Consider the following 21,979-nt stretch of genomic DNA (forward strand, 5'->3'; position numbering starts at 1 on the left):
CAAAGCAGAGCGCTTCTAAGAGACATCATTGTGTAAGATAGTAGATTTTGTTAGAAATAAAACCAGGTGCACACTTTCCTCAGGCTTCCCATCTTTTAAAAGATTATTTTTCAGATGGTATTAAAATTTAGATGTTTACAAGTAGTAATGTAAAATATATAATGGCTCTCCAAATATATAATATTGCTCTCTATACAACTCTTCTCTGCAGTGTGGTTATAGTTTTAACCACATCACCTTATGGAAGCTGTGCTGCTGTTTGTTTAAACATAAATATCTATATCCTGGGGCTGTGATCTAGCATATTCAGTCTTACCTGTCACATTAGTCAGGAAAGGTTATGAAGATTTTTTTGAGACAGGATCTCACTCTTGCCCATCCTGGAGTACAGTGGTGTGGGCTCCAGTGATCCTCCCACCCCAGCCTCTCGAGTAGCTGGGACTATGGGCACATGCCACCACTCCTTGCTAATTTATGTTTTTGTGCAGTGTCTTGCCATGTTGCCCAGGTTGGTCTCCTACTCCTGGGCTCAAGCAGTCCGTCCATCATGGCCCCCCAACATACTGGGATTACAAGTGTGAGCCACCACTCCCAGCCCAAAGTTTTGCTTTGTTTTTTTTTTTTTCTTTTTTTTTTTCAGTTGTTACAAAGTTATTACTCTAATCTTTTTCTTCTTCATCTGATAGGGATATAGGCAGATACTTAGCAACTTCATATTATATTTATGTGAGAATATTTAACTTTTGATTTGTTAAAATCTTTTAATTAAATACCTGGAACTTCATAGTTTATTCCCCATTACTAAAGTTACTGCCCCCAGAATAAAAACAAAACAAAACAAAAAATGGAAAAGCTATGCTAAGTATCTGGGCCCCTACCCCTTACAAAAATGATGTCTTTTCTACATAAGGTGCGGAAGTGCTGACTGCACAGTTTGTACAGAAAACCAAATTGGATAGGAAAAACCAAGAAGCTCCTATTTCTAAAGATGTTCCAGTGCCAACAAATGCTAAAAGGGCAAGGAAACAAGCGAAATCTCCAGTCAAAACTGTTCCAAGGGCTAAGCCACCTGTGAAGAAATCTCCACAAAAACAAAGAGTAAATATAGTAAGAGGCAATGAGAACCCCAGAAACAGAAAGCAGCTACAACCTGGTAAGAAATACTCTTCCTATAAATTTAAACACCCCAATACAGATCTAACAGAGAGGGCAAGATAATTTATTGAAATAGTGTAAGAGCAGTTGAAATGTCCCAATAATTTTTTCTGTATTTTTCAGTTCAGACATGAAAAAAAATAAGTAAACTGGTTTCCTAATGTAAATAAATTAGGAAGGTACAAAGGCTCAAACCTTCAAAAACATAGAGCCTACTTTTTACTTTGCAAAAAGCCTGAACATGAATTGTCTACAAGCATTAAAGTATAAATGGCCTTATTTATGACTAAATGCAGAAGCAAGTAGTATCTGGCATTATTTTTCTGGACCATTATCAATTTTAAAAATAGAAGATTATAAGTTTATCTAAAGGGAATTATAAACAGACTGTCCAAAACTGTCAGTAATCCAGAATCCTGTATTTAGTTTTATTTATTTATTTAGAGACAGGGTCTCACTTTACGATCACTGCAACCTTGACTTCCTGGGCTCAAGGGATCCTCCCACCTCAGCCCCCTCAAATAGCTGGGACTACAAGCACGCACCACCATGCTCAGCTAATTTTTTTGTATTTTTTTTTTTACAGAGACCGGGTTTCAGCCAGGCGTGGTGGCTCATGCCTATAATCCTAGCACTTTGGGAGGCTGAGGTGGGCGGATCATGAGGTCAGGAGTTCCACACCAGCCTGACCAACATGGAGAAACCCTGTTTCTATTACAGGCATGTGTCGTAGTGGCACATGCCTGTAATCCCAGCTACTCAGGAGGCTGAGGCAGGAGAATTGCTTGAACCTGGGAGGTGGAGGTTGTGGTGAGCCGAGATAGCGCCACTGCACTCCAGTCTGGGCGACAGAGCAAGACTCCATCTCAGAAAAAAAAAGAGAGAGAGACGGGGTTTCGCCATGTTGCCTAGGCTGGTCTTGAACTCCTGAGCTCAAGTGATCTGCCTGCCTTGCCTCCCAAAGTGTTAGAATTACAGGCATGAGCTACCATGCCCGGCTGAGAATCCTATATTTGGTTTTAAAAGGCATTAATTTTAAAAGTAGTTTTACTGATTTAACTTTGCTTAAGTGAAGAATCAAGTTTAGTCACATGAACTGCTCTAGTTTTGTATTTTCAACTGGTAGACATAACCTCTTACTAGAAAGTTTCGTTGTCACCTTAGTGAGACAAATACCAGCTTTCCTCCTGGATCTACTTTCCTTAATTTTTTTCCTCTTTGGTATTGATTCTTTTGTAGTGTGCGTGTTATTTTTTTTGTTTTGTTTAACAAAGAGACTTCATTCCCTCCTATCTTTCTATGAGTTTTCTGTCTGGTTTTCCTGATTCTACTTTCTCCCTCGTCTATTACTAGATGTTAGTATCTCACAGAGAGTGAGAATTCAGAGAAAGAAATTGGATTGTTGTTTTTTTTTGTTTTTTTTTTTTTGTGAGATGGAATCTCACTCTGTCACCAGGCTGGAGTGCAGTAGCACGATTTTGGCTCACTGCAACCTCTGCCCCCCGGGTTCAAGCAATTCTCCTGCCTCAGCCTCCCGAGTAGCTGGGACTACAGGCGCATGCCACTGCACCTGGCTAATTTTTGTATTTTTAGTAGAGATGGGGTTTCACCATTTTGGCCAGGACAGTCTCAACCTCTTGACCTCATGCTCTGCCTGCCTCAGCCTCCCAAAGTGTTGGGATTACAGGTGTGAGCCACCGCGCCCAGCCAGGTTTGTTTTTTGGGGTTTTGTTTGTTTTTGTTTTTTTAACTTAAGCATACCCTGAGATTCTTCAAGTTTTTTCAGATTGTTTTATGACTGAAGATTTTTTGAAAACTCATCATGTCATTCAAAAACCATATGCTACAGTGTTGGCTTCTGTACCAAATTCGAGCTCTTCTCCTTGTCTCTCTTGGGAGTTTATGGTGGGGCTGCACCTCACCTCTCTGCGTTGCGCCTCTGCTGTTGCCACCATGCTCCTTCCCCTGTGGGCCATCTGCGCCTCCCCCACGCATCCTCTGCCCGTCAGGGGCTTGCAGCTAGATTTATCCCCACAGGGAGGCATTTTCTCATGTTCTGACTCTAGCTAATCTCTCACTTCTTTGGGATATTTGAGAACATTATATGATTTAATTCATACTATTTTCAAATCATTTGACGTGTCTTGGTCCAATCTTTCCAATTTGTAAACATTCTGAGAATAGATAACATCTTGTGTTCCTAGCAGTGTCATTTGAATTTGTTGTACTGAATTGGCTTCAGATGTTTATTGACAAATTGATTAATGGGAGGAGGTATATAATTGCATACTGGCAGAAAAGTGAGCCCAGAAGATTTAAAGTTTTCAAAATGTGTGTTCAAATACAGGCTGATTTGTATTACAAATATCTGTATGTATTGTGCAGCCACATTCCAAGTTAACATTTTTAAATGACTACATTTAAATCTCAGTTTTTTTCTTAAGCACCTATGTTAATCATTTTACTTCTTATACTTAAAATATCAAAGTTTAAGAAGGCAGATGAAACATAGCCACATTGACCTCAGTTGGCAAATTACTGATTTAAATTAGAATCAAATGATAATTTTGAAGTCAAACAGTCCTTTTGTTAATGAAACATGATTTTCTGTCCTTTTTATTCACTGAACTTTTTTTTAGTGTAGTTCCTTTGGCATTGTCTTATGTATGTCTTAAATAGAAATTATTGGTGGTTTTTTTTTATTGAGAACCTGTAACACGTTAATAATTGGGTGATTTATGTGAGACTATAATATATTAAACTACCATTTTTCTTTATTTTAATACAGTATCTTTTATATTAGGCCTTACTGGTAAGTAATATTTTGTGTAAGGGATAAGTAGATGGAGGCCATAATATTAACAAAGATAGAATGAAATTAGCATCAGATCACAAAATTAATTTTATGTTTCCAGTATACCTGTGGGACTACAAGACAATTATCTGCTTTGGGTCCTTTTCATCCACCTGTCCCCTTTGAGTTTGCTGTTTTAAATAAAAACTGGGCGGTGGTTGATTAGTTTAACCCTTTCCCCATGTATGTGCATGCTCTTCTTGTTCTAATTGATGACATCATAGACTGGAGCTTTCTTCTCTTTAAACGTGTTACTCATTGGCCTTGGCTGGCAGGTTTTTAATTCATTTTGGACCTGCTACTATGATAAAGAGGAACACAGTTGGCTTTTCTGGTCATCTGTCTACCTACAGCAGGGAATCATTGCCTAGTAGAGTTGTGAAGTTTATCCTTCATAATAACAGCATTTAGGAAGGAATAATTAATATATTGAAAATACCTAGGGAAACCATTGGCAAATGTAAATGTTCTGATTCAGGGCATATGGATGGATTTGATTATCTATAAAAAGGAACATTGTCAGTAGATTTGCTCTTTCACGGATAATGTAAAAGGGCAATGTTTTTGGTAATGAAAGTAAAATTTTAAAAGGTAATGGAATTAATTGATGATTCTGAATACTCTTAGGACTTTTCTAATTTTTTATTTCTATCACATCATTAATTAAATATCAATATAGTTAAAATCATTTGAACTTAGGTAGTTTCTCTAATAAATCACTTGTTCAGGGAAATGGTTCCTGAGAAAGTATGTTAGCGAACTCTAATACACACTTGAAACTTCTACATTCCTGTCCTTATTAGATTGTAAGCTCCCCAAGGGCAGGACTCTCATCTTTTTTGTTTTTTTTTTTCTGTTTGTACATTTTTTTAGCTGAGCTGTATGTCTTCTGTGTAGATCAGTTCATATGTTTTTGAAGGGTAATTTCTTTCTGAATTAATGTACACATTCCTTAAGACTTGTCCCTCTGGTTTAACACATTATAATCTGAGGGTTGAAAGAGACCTTAATCTAATAGAAAATTTTAATATGCAATATATATAACATAAGTTTTATCTGAGGGTTGGAAGAGACCTTAATCTAATAGAAAGTTTTAATATGCAATATATGTTACATAAGTTTTTCTCAAACATGTTGAATTAACCATCATAGTAATACGGCAGAGAGTTAATTCTATGACAAGCAAAGATTTCTCTCTTTTTTTTTTCTTTTATACTGAAGTCAAAGGAGAAACTGCTTCAAAGCTTCAATCAGAAATTTCAAGAGATGGTCAAGAAGATGGGATTAGCATAAATAGTGTTCAACCAGAAAATACCACAGCGGCTCACAATGATCTTCCTGAAAACTCCATTGTCAACTATGACTCCCAGGCCCTAAATATGTTAGCCGATCTAGCATTAAGCTCTGCTACTTCTTCCACACCAGTATCTGAGCCTAGGAATCTTCACTGTTCCTCTGAATTGCCACAAAATGATGTTTTACCCTCTAAAGAAAATACTTTGCGAGGTACATCTGACCATGAATATCATAGAGGAGTTAAAAGTCAAAAAGGTGAATTACTACCTAACCCATCTTCTGATAGGAAGAGTAATTCTGGATCAGACTTAACTGTTAGCCAAGATGAAGAAAGCTTGGTTCCTTATAGTCAGGCCCCTGCTAAAGCCCAGTCAGCACTTACTGAGGAAATGCTAGAATCTTCAGATGCAAGCCAAAGCTCTTCTGTTTCTGTGGAACATTCATATGCCCTGCTCCTTACAGAACATTCAAAGAAACATCTACAGGAGAGAGAGATACCAAGCCCTCTGTTTCCCAAGAATGGGACAAAAAGCCCTGAAGCAGCAACCCCAGTGGGGAAAGTCATGCCATTTCGGCATCAGCCCAGCCTTTTGCTTCAGCAAAAGCCTCCTGACGAGCCCATGGTGAAGCCCAAGGATCGACCAACATCTTCCCGTGTGAAAAAATCTTCTTGCTCTCGTATAGTGTTTAGCTGTGATGACTCCGTAAAGATCACTTTCAAATGTGAAACAGAATATGCATTCAGCTTAGACAGCAAATATACCAACAACCCACTAGAGAAAACTGTAGTAAGAGCATTGCATGGGTGAGTATGAGTGAAACTTAGTGAAAATGGATGAAACTTTTCTGTTGAGATGAATGTAGTGAGATGGGGAAACTTACGCCAAACTCTGGAGAAGGAGAAAGAAGTGTTGTGTTTAAAACCAGTAATTTGATAGTAACATCAAGCAAACATGTTTCCTGGCAATTAAGAGTAACAGGCTGGTTTTCCCCCTGTGCTCATGTGGAGAACTTTTTAAAGATAATTTTAGCCTAATTAATAGCTTTCCATTTTGCAGTGCTCCTTCGCAAGCCCTTGTGGCTTTTGAATTTCAATTTTTAGATGAGATCTTAATGTAAAATAGTGTGAGATTTAGAAATAATGCTTTACAGACTGAATTCCAGAAGAAACATTTTAAAAATCACTTGTAGCTTGGTAAATCGGTCAGATTGATAGGAGTAAGCAGTTTCACATAAGATTGTTCTGTAGATCTCCCTTAAGAAGTAATCAAGTCAGTAATAACAGAGTGGTGAACAGCACAGGCTTTGGAGTGTAGACTAACCTAGGTTTGAACCCGGGTTCTTTCCCTTTCTTACCTCCTGTGATCCTGGGCAAGTTTCTTGCTTCTGGACAGTGCTTCTTAATTGTGTGCACTGCTCATCTAGAGATTTGACTGAACTGCAGATTCTGATGCATTCTCCTTGGGAGAGTCCTGACATTCTGCATTTCTAACAAATTTTCAGGTGATATCAATGGTGGATGACAGTCTGTGGCCAACACTTAAGTATGTAGCTGTATCCTGAGGTTACATATATTGAGATTTTTGCACAGTGACTGGCCAGTAGTAATAATAAATGGCAACCATCACTGTTAGCAAGAAGCATTCATTAGCTATATGAATTGACATTCAGCTCCCTATTAATGAACTATTTCACATCTGACTATATGGACTCTACAGCTGTCAGGCTTTCTTCCATACACCTGTTCATATGTACTCATAAGGGTCATTTCCTTAGAACTTCCTGTTTAGCTGTTGCCCAACTCTGCAGCCCCCCTAACTTATCGTACTCCAGCAATCTGCCATCCTTTTGCCTGCCAGGTGGCCAGAAATGTTTTCTATTTCCCCTTACAGTTTCAGGATATTTTTCAGAACTGTAGTCTGAAAATAGTATAGTTCTGTTGAATTGCCCAGAGAGATATTTTATCTTCAGACTTTCTCAACTATTAGAAGAGAGACACAAAAATGGAAAATAAATGAATCAGCCAGACTTAGCAAAGGCATGGTGATGAGGATTTGGATATTGGTGAAACCATTTCTATAATAAGTATTCCGTGTCCAGAGTGAATTCGTATGGTGTAAAAGACACGTGCTACCCATGTTCAGATCATGGTTCTGCCATACAGGTTTTGTGATTTGAAAGAAGGCAATTACATGTTCTGATTCTCATTTCCCATCTCTGTAAAATGAGTGGGTTAGATTGATAATTATGTGTTAAGTCAACTACATATTTACTCATTCATGTTTCATATCTGTAAATTTTAAAAATAAAAACAAAAACTAAGGTTAATATTGGAGGCACTTGCTTATGATAAGGTAATCAACTAAAATAACCATTTTCAATGATTTTCATGTGTTCTTTCTGTAAACTCTTAGGCCCTGGAATACTGATTTGCCTGATAATGTGGAAGAAGTGAAGCTTTTACTTCATATGTGGGTAGCTCTGTTTTACAGCAATCAGAACAAAGTCATACGATCTTCCCGAAAGGTTGTAGAACACAGCAACCCAGCAAAATATGTGTCTATAAATAGCATGTTAGAATCTTGTGAGCTCCGTGAAATTGAGGAGTCCCTTGGTTTGGAAAGATGTTCTGCAGACCCTCTGTTGGAGACTAACGAAATTTCCAGGGCTCATGCTGCTGAAGTATCCTTCCGTGATCCTAATTGCTTGCTTCCTTTCATTAAAACACCACTTACCCGAGGCTTGGAACTCTGTGTACAAAATGAACAGAAAAAAACTTTTGCCAGAGAGTGTGATCCAGACACCCAAGAAAACCAGAATTTCGTCTGTTCTTATAATAATGAGGTATGTAAAGCTGAATACTGTTAAATGTTGGCATTATTTTTGAAGAAAAAATGTTTATATGTAAAATCACATTCAAAACAAGGCATTTTTAAATTTTAGGACAGTGAATTCTCAAGGTATGTAAAGAAATATTACACCAAAAACCTAGTTTTCATGAAGTGTCCTCGAATTGTCTGCAGGTAGAGCTTACCTGCCATCCTGATTGAAAAAAACCAGAGTAGAAAAATGTCACAGGGTCCACATGATCTGGGAGCCCAGCATAATTTGGGGCAAATTGCTTCTTTGCTTAATTTTTAAAAGAGGTGACTTCATACCTATCATGTCTTATGTAGAATATTGTTTAAGGATCAAATATAGCAATAATAAATATTAGACATACTTTGATAAACCTTAAACTAAAATTAATTGTATTAAAATTATTTTTGAAGACAGATGCTGGAATAGTAAAATGCCAGACCTGTGAGAGAAAACGCATTGCAAATAACTATTTGTAAATATGGGAAATATACTTTGTTTTGTTCCATTATTCTCAACTGACATTCAACCAGGCCAGATAATCCACATTTTACCTGGAGCAAATCTAAAAGTTGTTAACAAAATTCTAAGCAAATGGATTGACAAAATTACCTACCTTTTAAAGCTTTCAGCCCAAATTTATTCTAGAATAATATTGCTTGGGTTTGGGCAGCATCTATGATTCCTGTCTTAAGAAAGAGTAGACAGTGTTCCTATACCCGGGGTCACTGGGGACTTGGAGGTCCTTGGGTGAGCCTCATAGAACCTGTGAGTATCTTTAAGTGATTGTCATCATCATGAGAATTAAAGATTTCTGGGTCACTGTGTGCCAGATAGTAAGTGTTCTAAGCCCTTCACTCACATTAACTCAGTTCATTCTCAAATAAGTTAAAGACTATTAATCTCCCCATTACATAGATGACGAAACTAAAGCATAGAGAAGTAAAGAAATTGCCTAAAGTCACATAGAAAATTGTCAAGCCAAGATTCCAGTCTAGAAAACCTAAATGTTAACTATGTATGTGCTTTTTTTTTTTTTTCTAAAGATGGGGTTCAGCAGTTCCATCCTATTCTCAAAGAATTACATAAAATCCAGTTAAGATTCACTACCTTAGAATAAGAAAATATAGTTTAGTCAGGGAGATTTAGATTAATACATATATACATGCTAGTTTCTTATAAAATACCGTTTGTTGTGGTAATAAGTAATTAACTATCATCAGTACTAATTTTAGCAATGATTGTGGCAAGCCTGACTGTTCAAATCAATGATTCCTAACAATCTCGTTAGTATGTACTTATGTAGGTTTTTGTTTTTTTGTCATCTTGTTGAATGCTGTGCCTGTACTTGAAAGGCACACGTGTGTGCTATCGCAACTACCTCCACCAGTTGGCACACTGGAATGCGAAGAGGATTCTAGCATGATAGGCACTAGAAACCAAAAGCGTGTTGCTGCTAGTCATGTGTTTAGTTGAGCACTCTTTCTGAATTATCAGACTTTATTTTAGAAGCATTACACTTTACCTGTAGTAAAAATATATCGAAATATAAATATATCAAGATTGTCACTATTTGCATTTCACCAAGACTACAGTCATGGTGAGATTTAGGACTGAGGCTAAATGTTACCAGCCACATGATTGGGAGGGCCATTAAAGTTCTCAGAAGGACACTGACTATCAAGACTTTTCTAATACTTTGTTCTCTTAAAACTCTGTTGTCTCAGCCCCACACTGTTGACTCTGACTCTGTTTTTTGTTTTGTTTTGTTTGGTTTTGTTTTGTTTTGTGAAGAAGTCTCACTCTTGTCCCCCAGGCTGGAGTGCAATGGCACAATCTCGGCTCACTGCAAGCTTCACCTTCCGGGTTCAACTGATTCTCCTGCCTCAGCCTCCCTAGTAGCTGGGATTACAGGTGCCTGCCACCACACCTGGCTGGTTTTTGTATTTTTAGTAGAGATGGGGTTTCACCATGTTGGCCAGGCTGGTCTCGAACTCCTGACCTAGGTGGTCTACCCACCTCGGCCTCCCAAAATGCTGAGATTACAGGACTGAGATTTCGTTTTGTTTTGAGGTGGAGTCTCTGTCACCCAGGCTGGAATGCAGTGGTATGATCTCGGCTCACTGCAACCTCTGCCTTCCAGGCTCGTGTGATTCTCTTGCCTCAGCCTCCCAAGTAGCTGGGACTACAGGGGTGCACCACCATGCCCGGCTAATTTTTGTATTTTTAGTAGAGACAGGGTTTCACTATGTTGGCCAGGCTGGTCTATAACTCCTAACCTTAGGCAATCCACCTGCCTCGGCCTCCCAAAGTGCTGGGATTACAGGCGTGAGCCACTGCCCCCGGCCAGAAATGGTTTTTTGTTTGTTTGGTTTTGTTTACGACATAGTCTCGTGAGCCACTGCTCCAGCCAGACATGAGTTTGTTTGTTTGGTTTTTTTGAGACTGCAGCCTCCGCCTCCCGGGTTCAAGTGACTCTCTGCCTCAGCCTCCCGAGTAGCTGGGATTACAGGTGCATGCCACCACTCCTGGGTAAATTTGTATTTTTAGTAGAGACTAGGTTTCGCCGTGTTGGCCAGGCTGGTCTCGAACTTCTGGCCTAAAGTGATCCGCCCGCCACAGCCTCCCAAAGTTCTGAGATTACAGGTGTGAGAGGCCGCGCCCTACCTAAGACAGAAATGTTTTTAACGAGATTTGGAACACAGTTCCTGATTTCCAACACGTGTGCTTCAAGACATGGCACGCAGTTTGTGAGCATGGTGTTCCCAGCATTGCAGAGGTGTGATCAGTTGTATAATCAGTTCATTTTATTATATGCTCGACAGGGCCATGCTTGAGGCTTTAAATAAAACAAAAAACAAATACCACCCTGTTTATAAGGTTATCAGAACTGTCCTGAGATGATAGCTCTGCTAATGTTTAACCTAAATCCTGCTTGCTACTGTTTAAATCAGTGCCTTTAGTTCAGTTTATGAATGCAAACTGCATTGATAAGTTTTCAGTTGCCGTGTACAATAGGAGGTATTCAAATGAGAAAGAATATCCAGTTCCATGCAAAGAAGATAGCTAAGGGATAAGGGGCCTTTATTTACTAGAATCAATGTATTCTGAGTACAGGGAGTAGTAATTAATTTACTCTGTTGCCTCATGGGAAAGCTTCAGATGATGGTGTACTTATGGTCTGATTGAAAACGGATGTTAAAAATGTTATTATTTGCTTTTTAGAAATTATCTTTTAGGCTGGGCACAGTGGCTCACACCTGTAATCCCAGCACTTTGGGAGGCCGAGGTGGGTGGATCACTTGAGGTCAGGAGTTCGAGACCAGCCTGGCCAACATGGCTAAACCTTATCTCTACTAAAAATAGCCGGGCGTGGTGGCATACACCTGTAATCCCAGCTACTTGGGAGGCTGAGGCAGAGAGTCACTTGAACCCGGGAGGCAGAGGTTGCAGTGAGCCGAGATCACTCCACTGCACTCCAGCCTATTCGATAAAGCAAGACCCTGTCTTAAAAAAAAAAAAAAAAAAAAAATTCTCGTTTATTAAAAACAAAATTGAATGCTTTTTCTCTAGTGCTACACTTCTGGATTAAGCGGTGCTAAGTAGCAAACAGGCTGCATTTGAAGTCTTTTAAATTGTCAGTGGTCTAGTTATTTTTCTTCCAAAAAGCTTGGAGCTCTCTTCTGTGTGTGGTTTTAAAGAAAACAAATCCCACTGGGGGATATTTTAAGTCTGCCTTTAAGAGAGGGATTTGCTTGATTTGTACCCTGTGATATTCTTTTAGCTAGAAAATTCAAAAGAACATTCACAAACTAAAATTAATTTTTATCTTTTCTGTTCTTCACATGTACATATAATCATATAAAAAACATTTTATGTGACTGATTTTTTTTTTACTTTGGCCATTTCAGGTAATTGGGGAAGAAGCTAAACAAGAATCATTGGAGACTTCTAATCTTGTGCTTTCTGGTATTGGAAGTACACAAACTAATGGACCTTCAGTTCCTAGTGAAGAAGAAATTGTTCAGCCACTGGATAGCACAAGAGTGGCTTCTTACAGTGGCACTGTTACTCAAGCCACATTCACCAGGACTTACGATGGGCCTGGTAGTCAGCCAGTGATATGTCAGAACTCTGTGTACAGCACCCTTGAAAACAAAATGGATGTTCTTGATGCAGCAATGCAAACAAAAACAGGTACTTTACAGGACCTTATCCAACATGGCAGCCCCATAAACAATGAATGTCAACCTTCCTTGGAAAGAAAGGATGATAATTTGGGGTGTGCAGTGATTAATCCGGAACCAGTTACTCTCACCTTTGAAAAAAATGCACATGTACCAATACAGACAGAAGGTGTAAATGCAGCTGATGAACCTACAACCTTTAATAAGGAGTTGATTAAGCAAGTATCACCTGCTGCAAGCCTTAGACATCCTGTATCCACCTCGGAAAACGCACAAACACAAGGCCTGAGGGACATTCCCTCTCTAGTAATTGCAGGACAGAAAGGCACTAAGTACCTTTGTGCCTCCTCAGTAGGTAGAGAGACACTTGATAAAGAAATGTGTTCATTACAGAAAGAGATGCCTCTTCCAGTCTCACTACCGTCTGATAAAACAATGGTAATGGAGGCATTATCATTAGTTAAAAGTTCTAGTTATCTATTACCCAGTGAAGAAGTGAGATGCACACAAGATTTCCTTTCGCAGACTCAGAGTCTCCTCAGCCTATCTTCAGAAGGGCTTCTAGAACCGACACAGGTTGAAGTGGACTCATTATCAGCCTCTACCACCTTGGGAAAGCATTGTTCACTTAACTGCATTTCATCAGGATGCCACACATCAGGTGACTCTTTAGAACTAAGGAAGGATGACAAGAATGGTCCAAACACTGACAATATGAATTTGGAAGCGTTTGATTCGGTATTTATCAAACAAACAAGCCTGTCTGTGAGTAGAGAGGTCAGCCTAGAGTTATCAGAGGACGATTCTGACATTGGCTTAGCTCTAACAATATCACCACCTACAAGTCCCAGAGAAGAAATGCCAGCTGGTGAAATAGAGCAATTTGAAGAGGCCCCATTCTCAAATGTAGAACTTCAGGATGTAGCTGAGGAAATAGATGAACCAGAAGAGGTGGCTCTCACAGAAAGCGGAGAAGTGAATTCTGCTGACAATGTGTCAGTATATCCTACAGTGTCAGAAGAACCAGTAGAAAATAAGGAGAGAAAGGGGGATAATTTACAATCAGTTACTTTAATACTTTCTAAAGAAAATTGCACCCTTGAGATTGCAGAGGAAATTAATGTGACCTCTGATTTTCCCTTTGATTCTGTAATTGAGGAAGTATCACCAGCTTCTAGTCCTGAACCTCCAGTACCAGTTAAAGAGACACGACCATATCAGGCTGTGACTCCATGCATTTTAAAACTTCATGGTACACAGTGTGAGAAGAGCAACCGAATCTCCCAATGTGAGTCAGAAGACTTAGGCATAACAGAAAAAGAAAATGTTTTTGTTGGTCCTACCCATCCAGTGGGGCAAGATAACTTTACCCAGGTACAACAAATGCAGGTCTCTGCTGAAATGCCTCTAATATTAACTGATCATCCAGGAAGAACAGGTAGACCAACCCTTCCTGGTAAAGTAACTGAGGAAATTGTCTCAAGTGAGCATGATGAGGGTTTATCTTTCTCAGGAAAGGTGCAGTGCTGTGGTAGGGACTTAAACCAGCCTGCCTCAGCTGCCAAATGCACAGGTGACTTCAGTCCTTCTGAAAAACTGGTAAAATCAGGAAATCCATTGCAGCCAGTTAGTATAGAGAACAGAAATTTGAACTTAAAACATCTTGTCTTGGAGTCCAGTGCACCTCCATTTAGTCCTAGAAATGTTATTGAAAATAAGTCTTTGTCTGACACATTGGTTTCCACAATGGCACCAAGTGGTATAGTGAATGTGTCAGTAAAACAGCAGACTAGCCCTAAAAGCAGTCAGAACAATCTCTTTCCCAGTGATTTGAAAACAGATGAAGGCATTTATCTGCAGGTGAAGTCCTTGACAGCTGCCTCGGTTGATGGAGCTTATTCTACACAAGGATGCATGTGCTCAGTGGTCCCCACGCTTTGTTCTTCCTCAGACAGTGCTACATTAACCCATTATGTAAGACCAATAAATGCAGAGCCAGCATTTCAAGCACAGGAAATCCCAGCAGTCAGAATGGCCAGTTTGCTTAAGAATGGTGAAACTGAAGCCGAGTTACATAAAGAAACCACAGGTCTAGGCACTGCTGGCCCTCAGTCCAACACCACATCTTCTCTAAAAGGTGAACGCAACGCCATCCACATGCTGCAAGATGTGTCAACATGTGAAACAAAGGAGCTGTTGAATGTTGGGGTTTCCTCCCTTTGTGCTGGTCCCTACCAAAATACAACAGACACCAAGGAAAATCTCAGTAAAGAGCCTTTGGCCTCCTTTGTTTCAGAATCCTTTGATACTTCTGTTTGTGGAATAGTCACAGAGCACGTAGAAATTGAGAACAGTGGGGAGGGGCTCAGGACTGAGGCTGGTTCTGAAATCCTAGGCAGAGATGCAGAGGTCAGTGTGAATTCTGACATGCACTATGAACTGCTTTCTGGAGATTGTGATCTAGACCTGCTTGGTGATTGTAGAAATCCCAAATTGGATTTGGAGGATTCTTATACTTTAAGAGGTAGTTACACCAGGAAAAAAGATGTTCCCACAGATGGCTGTGAGTCGTCGTTGAACTTCCACAACAACAACCAAGAGGACTGGGGCTGCTCTAGCCGGGTTCCAGGCATGGAGACGAGCCTCCCTCCCGGGCACTGGACTACTGGGGTAAAGAAAGAAGAGAAGTGTGTGCCGCCTTACGTCCAAATCCGAGATCTCCACGGTATCCTCAGGACTTACGCCAACTTCTCTATAACAAAAGAACTCAAAGACACCATGAGAACTTCACACAGCCTGAGGAGGCATCCGAGTTTCACTGCAAACTGTAGCCTGCCCAGCTCCTGGACAAGCACTTGGCAGGTGGCAGATGACCTCACCCAGAACACTTTAGACCTGGAGTATCTGCGTTTTGCACATAAACTAAAACAGACCATAAAGAATGGGGATTCTCAGCATTCTGCCTCCTCTGCCAATGTCTTTCCAAAGGAGTTACCCACCCAGATCTCCATTGGTGCTTTCCCTTCGACAAAAATCTCTGAGGCCTCAATTCTGCATCCTGCACCTAGGAGCAGAAGCCCCCTTCTGGTAACAGTTGTGGAGTCAGATCCCAGACCACAGGGTCAGCCCAGGAGAGGCTACACAGCCAGCAATCTGGACAGCTCTTCCTCTTGGAGAGAGAGATGTAGTCATAATAGAGATCTTACAGATTCTCAAAGAAATCACACTGTTTCACCCCACCTCAACAAACTGAAATACAACAGTACTGTGAAGGAGTCACGGAATGATATTTCACTTATTCTCAATGAGTATGCTGAATTCAACAAGGTGATGAAGAATAGCAGCCAATTCGTTTTCCAAGACGAAGAGCTAAATGATGTTTCTGGAGAAGCCACTGCTCAAGAGATGTATCTGCCTTTCCCAGGACGGTCAGCCTCCTATGAAGACATAATCATAGATGTGTGTGCCAATTTGCACGTCAAACTAAGAAGTGTTGCGAAAGAGGCTTGTAAAAGTACCTTCCTGTTCTACCTTGTCGAAACAGAAGACAAATCATTCTTTGTAAGAACAAAGGTAAAGTGCCAGCCATGTCTTACATGTTATTTTAATTGCTAATTTTAGTTTCAGAAATAATATAGCATATTAGCCATCAAAAAGAAATCATGGTATGACATAGTATTTAAATTTCACGGCTTAGTCTTTATCTGCATACTAAATGTTTTCCTGCAGGATCTGCCATTTGTACTATATTTGAAAATTAGTATTATGTTCCAGAATTAGGGCAGTGACTAATTTTTTTTCACAAAAAGTTACCAGTGTAGACATGCCCATACTTCAAGTGTAAATACAAACACAGTCCAATGTTAAAATACAGATTTTTTGAAAAGTGTTATTACCTGTGTTCCTCCATTAGTGTAGATCGTCAAGTAGGACCTCTTTTGGTTTTGGATATATTTTTAATTTTAATTTGAATGTTAGGATAACTGATGTTACGGTGAGTACATGGAGTATATAGTCCTTAAATTTAAGTAATGGAACCATGGTGAAATTCTGGCATGGGCAGAGCCAGAACCTGTCTTGATTCACCATTAACTTTATTGTTTTATCCTCCCAGAATTTATTTCTCTTCTATTTTGGGCATAGACAGCATTTTTAAAAATTTAATTGTTTTTAATTTCAAATTTACATAAAGGTTGCAGAAATAGTACCCTTTACCCAGATACCCGAATATTAACATTTCCGAACCATTTGCAAATGTGTTGCACAGTGTCCCATTACCTCTTGATACTTAAATGTATATTACCTGAGTTCAAGGATACTCATCTTTTTAACCACAGAACAACCCTATGCATCAGGAAGTTAATATAATATTAATTAATGTGACCATCTCCACCAACCTCATCTAGGTCTAGGATCATAGGTATCTAGAATTGTCATGTCTTCAGTCTGCAATAGTTCCTCTGTTACTCCTTGTCTTTTATGACCTTAATAGTTTTGAAGACTGTAGGCCAGTTATTTGGTGGAATTTCCTTCCATTTGTGTTCATGTGTTGTTTCTCCATGACTTAGGCATTTTAGGTGAGAATACTCAGATATCATGTCGTGCTCTTCTCAGTGCATTCATTGTATCAGGAGGCACCCGATGTTGATTTATCCCCTTACTGGTATATTAACCTTTTCACTTGGTTAAGATGATTTCTGCCAGGTTTCTCCAGTGTAAAGTTATGTTGAACTTAGTAATAAGTTGGGAGATAACTTGAGACTGTGTAAAATCCTATTCCTTATCAGACTTTTATCCACTAGATTTAACATCAACTGGTGATTCTTATCTGAATCAGTTATTACTATGATGATTGCCAAATAGTGATACTGAAATTCCATCAGATTCCTTCTGCATTTATTAGCTGGCATTCTGCTGTAGAATAGAGCTTTCTCTTATTTTCCATTTATTTATTCATTTGCTTATCTGTATCACTATGGACCATGGCACATTTTGTTTTACTTAAAGGGTTATCATCTGTTTCTTCATTATTTTAATACTTAGATTGTCCCAGACCCAGCCAGTGGGAGTCCCTCTAAGTTGGCTTCTGTGTCCTTTTGACAATTCGCCATAATTCTTTGGGCACTTCTTTACTTTGGGGTGTAACATAATGTTCCAGGCTTATCTTGTATTTTCCTTGCCCTAGCCTTGAAGTCAAGCATTTCTCCAAGGAGCTGTGACTCTTTAGTGAAGAATGGCATTTAGAATCACCATCTAGGCACTGGGTGAATGAACTCAGTGTCACTTGGTGTCTTTGCTTCTAGGTCCTCTCAGCACATAAAGCCAAGAAATATACATATATACAGACATATCTCTACATCTCTATTTATGTATAAAAAGCAAAAACAGAGGAGTTCACACTCATCCCCAATTCTAGTCCAGTACCGCCAGGTTTGTGCTAGCCTTCTTCTCCATGTGTGGAGCTCCCTTCTCTGAGGTTGACTCTGTTTATCCTCAGTGTGTTGACGTATTGTCCCTCCCAAGACCCCTCCCCCATCCTCCTCCCAACCCCAGGTATAATGAGACCCCTCACTGAGGCACTAACCCTGACCTCCCGAAACTCCCTGACCTGAGGAGGCCAGCTGCCGTCCCCCTACCCTTGCAGCAGAAAGCTCCATTCAGATGCCAGCAGTCCTGTTTAGTATCTACCTCAGAGCCCCAACATGTTCAGGTTGGCGGGCCGGAGGGGGGGCGGTGGATATTGCTTTTTTGTCATGATTCTTATAGTCTAATGGGACAAGGAAAACACTGATTAAAAGAGTCACACAAATAAATGTGAAATGAAAGTGATGGTAAATGTGACGCAGGTGCCACGAGGACGAATTGAGGGTGATTGGCCTGGCCGGGGAGGTCTTTGCTCAGGAAGTGCTGCAGCACAGAAAGCAGAGCGTAGGGGCCTGCAGGCCGCATGCAGAACTGGACGTGCCCTGTGTCGGCTCCACACATAAGGGGCCTGCAGGCCGCATGCAGAACTGGACATGCTGTGTGTCAGCTCCACGTGCCCACTGAGTCTGTCTCAGACTTCACTTACATCACTTCTGCTGATTCCTGCACTACAGAATGCCACGTGGCGAGTCCGTGGGGGCTGGATTACTGAATAACGAGTTACTTAGTAAAGAAGGACACGTGTCCCTCATTGTCACAGTGTCCCCCTGGGTGCAGGGTCACAAGACCACTTCTGATCTGGAGTACAGAGGCCACTGCAGAAACCACAGAGCTCCATAAATATTTCTTGATCTGCCCTGCTCTTCTCATACGGAGGTGTGTAGCTGGCAAACACACCACAGGGAACAGCCTCCTGGTGCCAGAGGGCTGGTCAGAGTGAGTGAGCCATGTCAGCCAGAGGCTCAGGCTGGGCTGTGGGAGAGAACAGCCTCACGCCTCATATGGCAGTGGCAGGGCCTTAAGTCACACTGAGCTATTTAGACTTCATCCTGAGGTCGCTGGGAGCCACTGGAAAGGTTCTGTTAGGTTTTTTTCCCCCTAACCACTAGACCGCAAGAGATAAAGTTTTCTAAAAGATGTTTTTAAAGGTTTTTTTTTTCAAGTGGAGCAGGCGGAGTAGGGAAGGATTTTTTTTTTTTTTTTTTTGAGACGGAGTCTCGCTCTGTCGCCCAGGCTGGAGTGCAGTGGCGCAATCTCGGCTCACTGCAAGCTCCGCCTCCCGGGTTCACGCCATTCTCCTGCCTCAGCCTCTCCAAGTAGCTGGGACTACAGGCGCCCGCCACCACGCCCGGCTAATTTTTTTGTATTTTTAGTAGAGACGGGGTTATCACCGTGGTCTCGATCTCCTGACCTCGTGATCCGCCCGCCTCGGCCTCCCAAAGTGCTGGGATTACAAGCGTGAGCCACCGCTCCCGGCCGGATTTTTTAAATTCTTTAAAAACTGGTTGTGATTTGTTGTAAAAGATCTTTTAAGAAACAAGTAGCATCATATTTGCATTTTAGAGCGATATCTTAGCAGATGGAGAAGAGATTGGAAAAATGACAGTCACTGCCTTAACGTGAAACTCTGTTGTTGCTAGAGTCAGCAACACTGTTCTGCAAGATGGCTCCTATTTTCAGTCAACTAAATATGACTGTAAATGTTTTTTTCAAATTTGTGGAATCTGCTTTTTAGCCTAATTGTATTCTTTTTCCCTGGCTGAGGATCCTTTTGTTTACCAAGGTTTGTTTTTTTTGTTTGTTTGTTTTTTGTTTGCATTTTGTTTTGTTTTGTTTTGTTTTTTGAGACAGAGTCTCGCTCTGTCACCCAGGCTGGAGTGCACTGGTGCAATCTCGGCTCACTGCAAGCTCCGCCTCCCTCATTCACACCATTCTTCTGCCTCAGCCTCCAGAGTAGCTGGGACTACAGGCGCCCGCCACCATGCCCAGCTAATTTTTTTGTATTTTTTAGTAGAGATGGAGTTTCACCGTGTTAGGATGGTCTCAATCTCCTGACCTTGTGATCCACCCACCTCGGCCTCTCAAAGTGCTGGGATTACAGGCGTGAGCCACCGCACCCAGCCTGTTTGCCAAGATTCTTAATGAATGGTTGCCTGATTTGGTTTTATATTCCTTCTATTGTCTTTGCTCCAAGTTCCTTGCCATTTTGGTAAGCAGCACTGTAGTTGAAAAGATATTGAATGGTCTTCACTCTCTTCAGTCTTTCTGAAGGCCCTCAGCCTCCAAAAGCAATCTGGAAATCAGTTTAGTTTTTTTCTTTTACCTTGAATTGTTTAATTTTGTTTGATTGATTATACATCCTCTACCGTGACATGAGATAGAGTGACTCTAGAATCAACCAAGTTAGCATCATGGTCACATACACGTTTTGGCACAGTGAGCAAAATACTTGGTTTCTTTTAGCTTCCATCTTCTCAAAAAGCAACAGAGGGTGCAGTGCTCACGCCTGTAATCCCAGCACTTTGGGAGGCCAAGGCAGGTGGATCACCTGAGATCAGGAGTTGGAAAGCAGCCTAGCTAACGTAGTGAAACCCCGTCTCTACTAAAAATAAAAAAATTAGCCAGGTGTGGCGGCACGCGCTTGTGGTACTCGGGGGGCTGAGGCAGGAGAATCACTTGAACCCAGGATATGGAGGTTGTAGTAAGCCACTGCTCCCAGCCTGCCCAGCAGAGCAAGACTCCACAACAGAGCAGTAATCTTAGTTCTCCCTTCCTTTCCAGATGAAGTGATATGATTTTCATGAAGAAGACAGCATGGCAATGCTAAGTTTTATTCATAGCAGGAGTACATTTTTTTTTTATTGAGATGAAGTTTTGCTCTTGTTGCCCAGGCTGGAGTGCAGTGGCGCGATCTCGGCTCACTGCAGCCTCCATCTTCTGGTTTCAAGTGATTCTCCTGCCTCAGCCTCCCGAATAGCTGGGATTACAGGCGCATGCCACCACGCCTGGCTAATGTTTGTATTTTTAGTAGAGACGGGGTTTCACCATGTTGGCCAGGATGCTCTCGATCTCCATAGCAGGAGTAGTTGTAGATATCATGCTTGTTTCTATAGTGAATGTATTGTTTCATAATATTTTATCACGTGGTGTCACCGTTTACGAGAGAAAATAACCAATGTGCAAAGGTAAAACTACTTGTCAACTGAGAAAGTGGACACATTCCAAAATAAACTTGAGAGTAATATACTATCAAGATCAAAATGTTATTTTATATGTAATTTTTTTAATTCAATAGAGGTGGAGTCTCACTATGTTGCCCACGCTGGTCTTGAACTCCTGGCCTCAAGCAGTCCTCACACCTTGGCATCCCAAAGTGCAGGGATTACAGGCATGAACCACCATGCCTGGCCCAAAATGTTCTTAAAAGCTCAGAAACATATCTTGGATAATCTTTTTGTCCTGGAGAATCTTGAAGCATTAATTAGTAATGGGATGTTAGGCCCACTAGGGCACATCTGAAAGACCCTTCCTTACTAAAATCTGAGGGTGTGGCCAGGCACAGTGGCTCATGCCTGTAATCCCAGCATTTGGGAGGCCGAGGCGGGCAGATCACAAGGTCAGGAGATGGAGACCATCCTGGCTAACACGGTGAAACCCTGTCTCTACTAAAAATAGAAAAAAATTAGCCAGGTGTGGTGGCAGGCACCTGTAGTCCTAGCTACTCAGGAGGCTGAGGCAGGAGAATGGTGTGAACCCGGGAGGTGGAGCTTACAGTGAGCTAAGATCGTGCCACTGCACTCCAACCTGGGTGACAGAGCAAGACTCTTGTCTTAAAAAAAAAAAAAAAAAAAGAAATCTGAGGGTGTGACAGAATAGCTCAGACCACCACAGGATTTGATGAAAATGTATTCATTCAAATAATTTGTTAGTCAAATAAATGAAGACTAGAGATTTTTGCTTAGATATTTGAGTAAGCTCTTCGTTAAATCTCTTAAGAATTTTTTTGAAAATCATACCGTATATTTTGAATGAATGGAAATAGTCAGAATCTGAGTTGTTTAAAGATCCAAGGGCGCCACACAGTGGCTCACGCCTATAATCCCAGCACTTTGGAAGGCCAAGGCAGGTGGATCGCTTGAAGTCAGGATTTCGAGACCAGCCTGGCCAACATGGTGAAACCCCATCTCTGCTAAAAATGACAAAA

General features: G+C 40.8%; 1 protein-coding gene across 12 annotated transcripts in view; it reads left to right on the top strand.

Annotated features, from left to right (window-relative positions):
* Positions 1 to 21,979, top strand: part of TASOR2 (transcription activation suppressor family member 2) — a 79,507-nt gene that overhangs the window by 49,444 nt on the left and 8,084 nt on the right. For 9 of the 12 annotated variants that reach the window (XM_055296411.2, XM_063610013.1, XM_063610011.1 and 6 more), the window contains 4 exons: positions 911 to 1,153; positions 5,231 to 6,110; positions 7,720 to 8,149; positions 12,076 to 15,924. In XM_055296411.2, the coding sequence (XP_055152386.2) occupies positions 911 to 1,153; positions 5,231 to 6,110; positions 7,720 to 8,149; positions 12,076 to 15,924 (5,402 nt within the window). The remainder of the gene's footprint in view (positions 1 to 910; positions 1,154 to 5,230; positions 6,111 to 7,719; positions 8,150 to 12,075; positions 15,925 to 21,979) is intronic. The other 3 variants (XM_063610016.1, XM_063610015.1, XM_063610014.1) reach the window with 1 other exon arrangement.

The sequence above is a fragment of the Symphalangus syndactylus genome, chromosome 10 (genome assembly GCF_028878055.3).
Source record: "Symphalangus syndactylus isolate Jambi chromosome 10, NHGRI_mSymSyn1-v2.1_pri, whole genome shotgun sequence".
Taxonomy (NCBI): Eukaryota; Metazoa; Chordata; class Mammalia; order Primates; family Hylobatidae; genus Symphalangus; species Symphalangus syndactylus.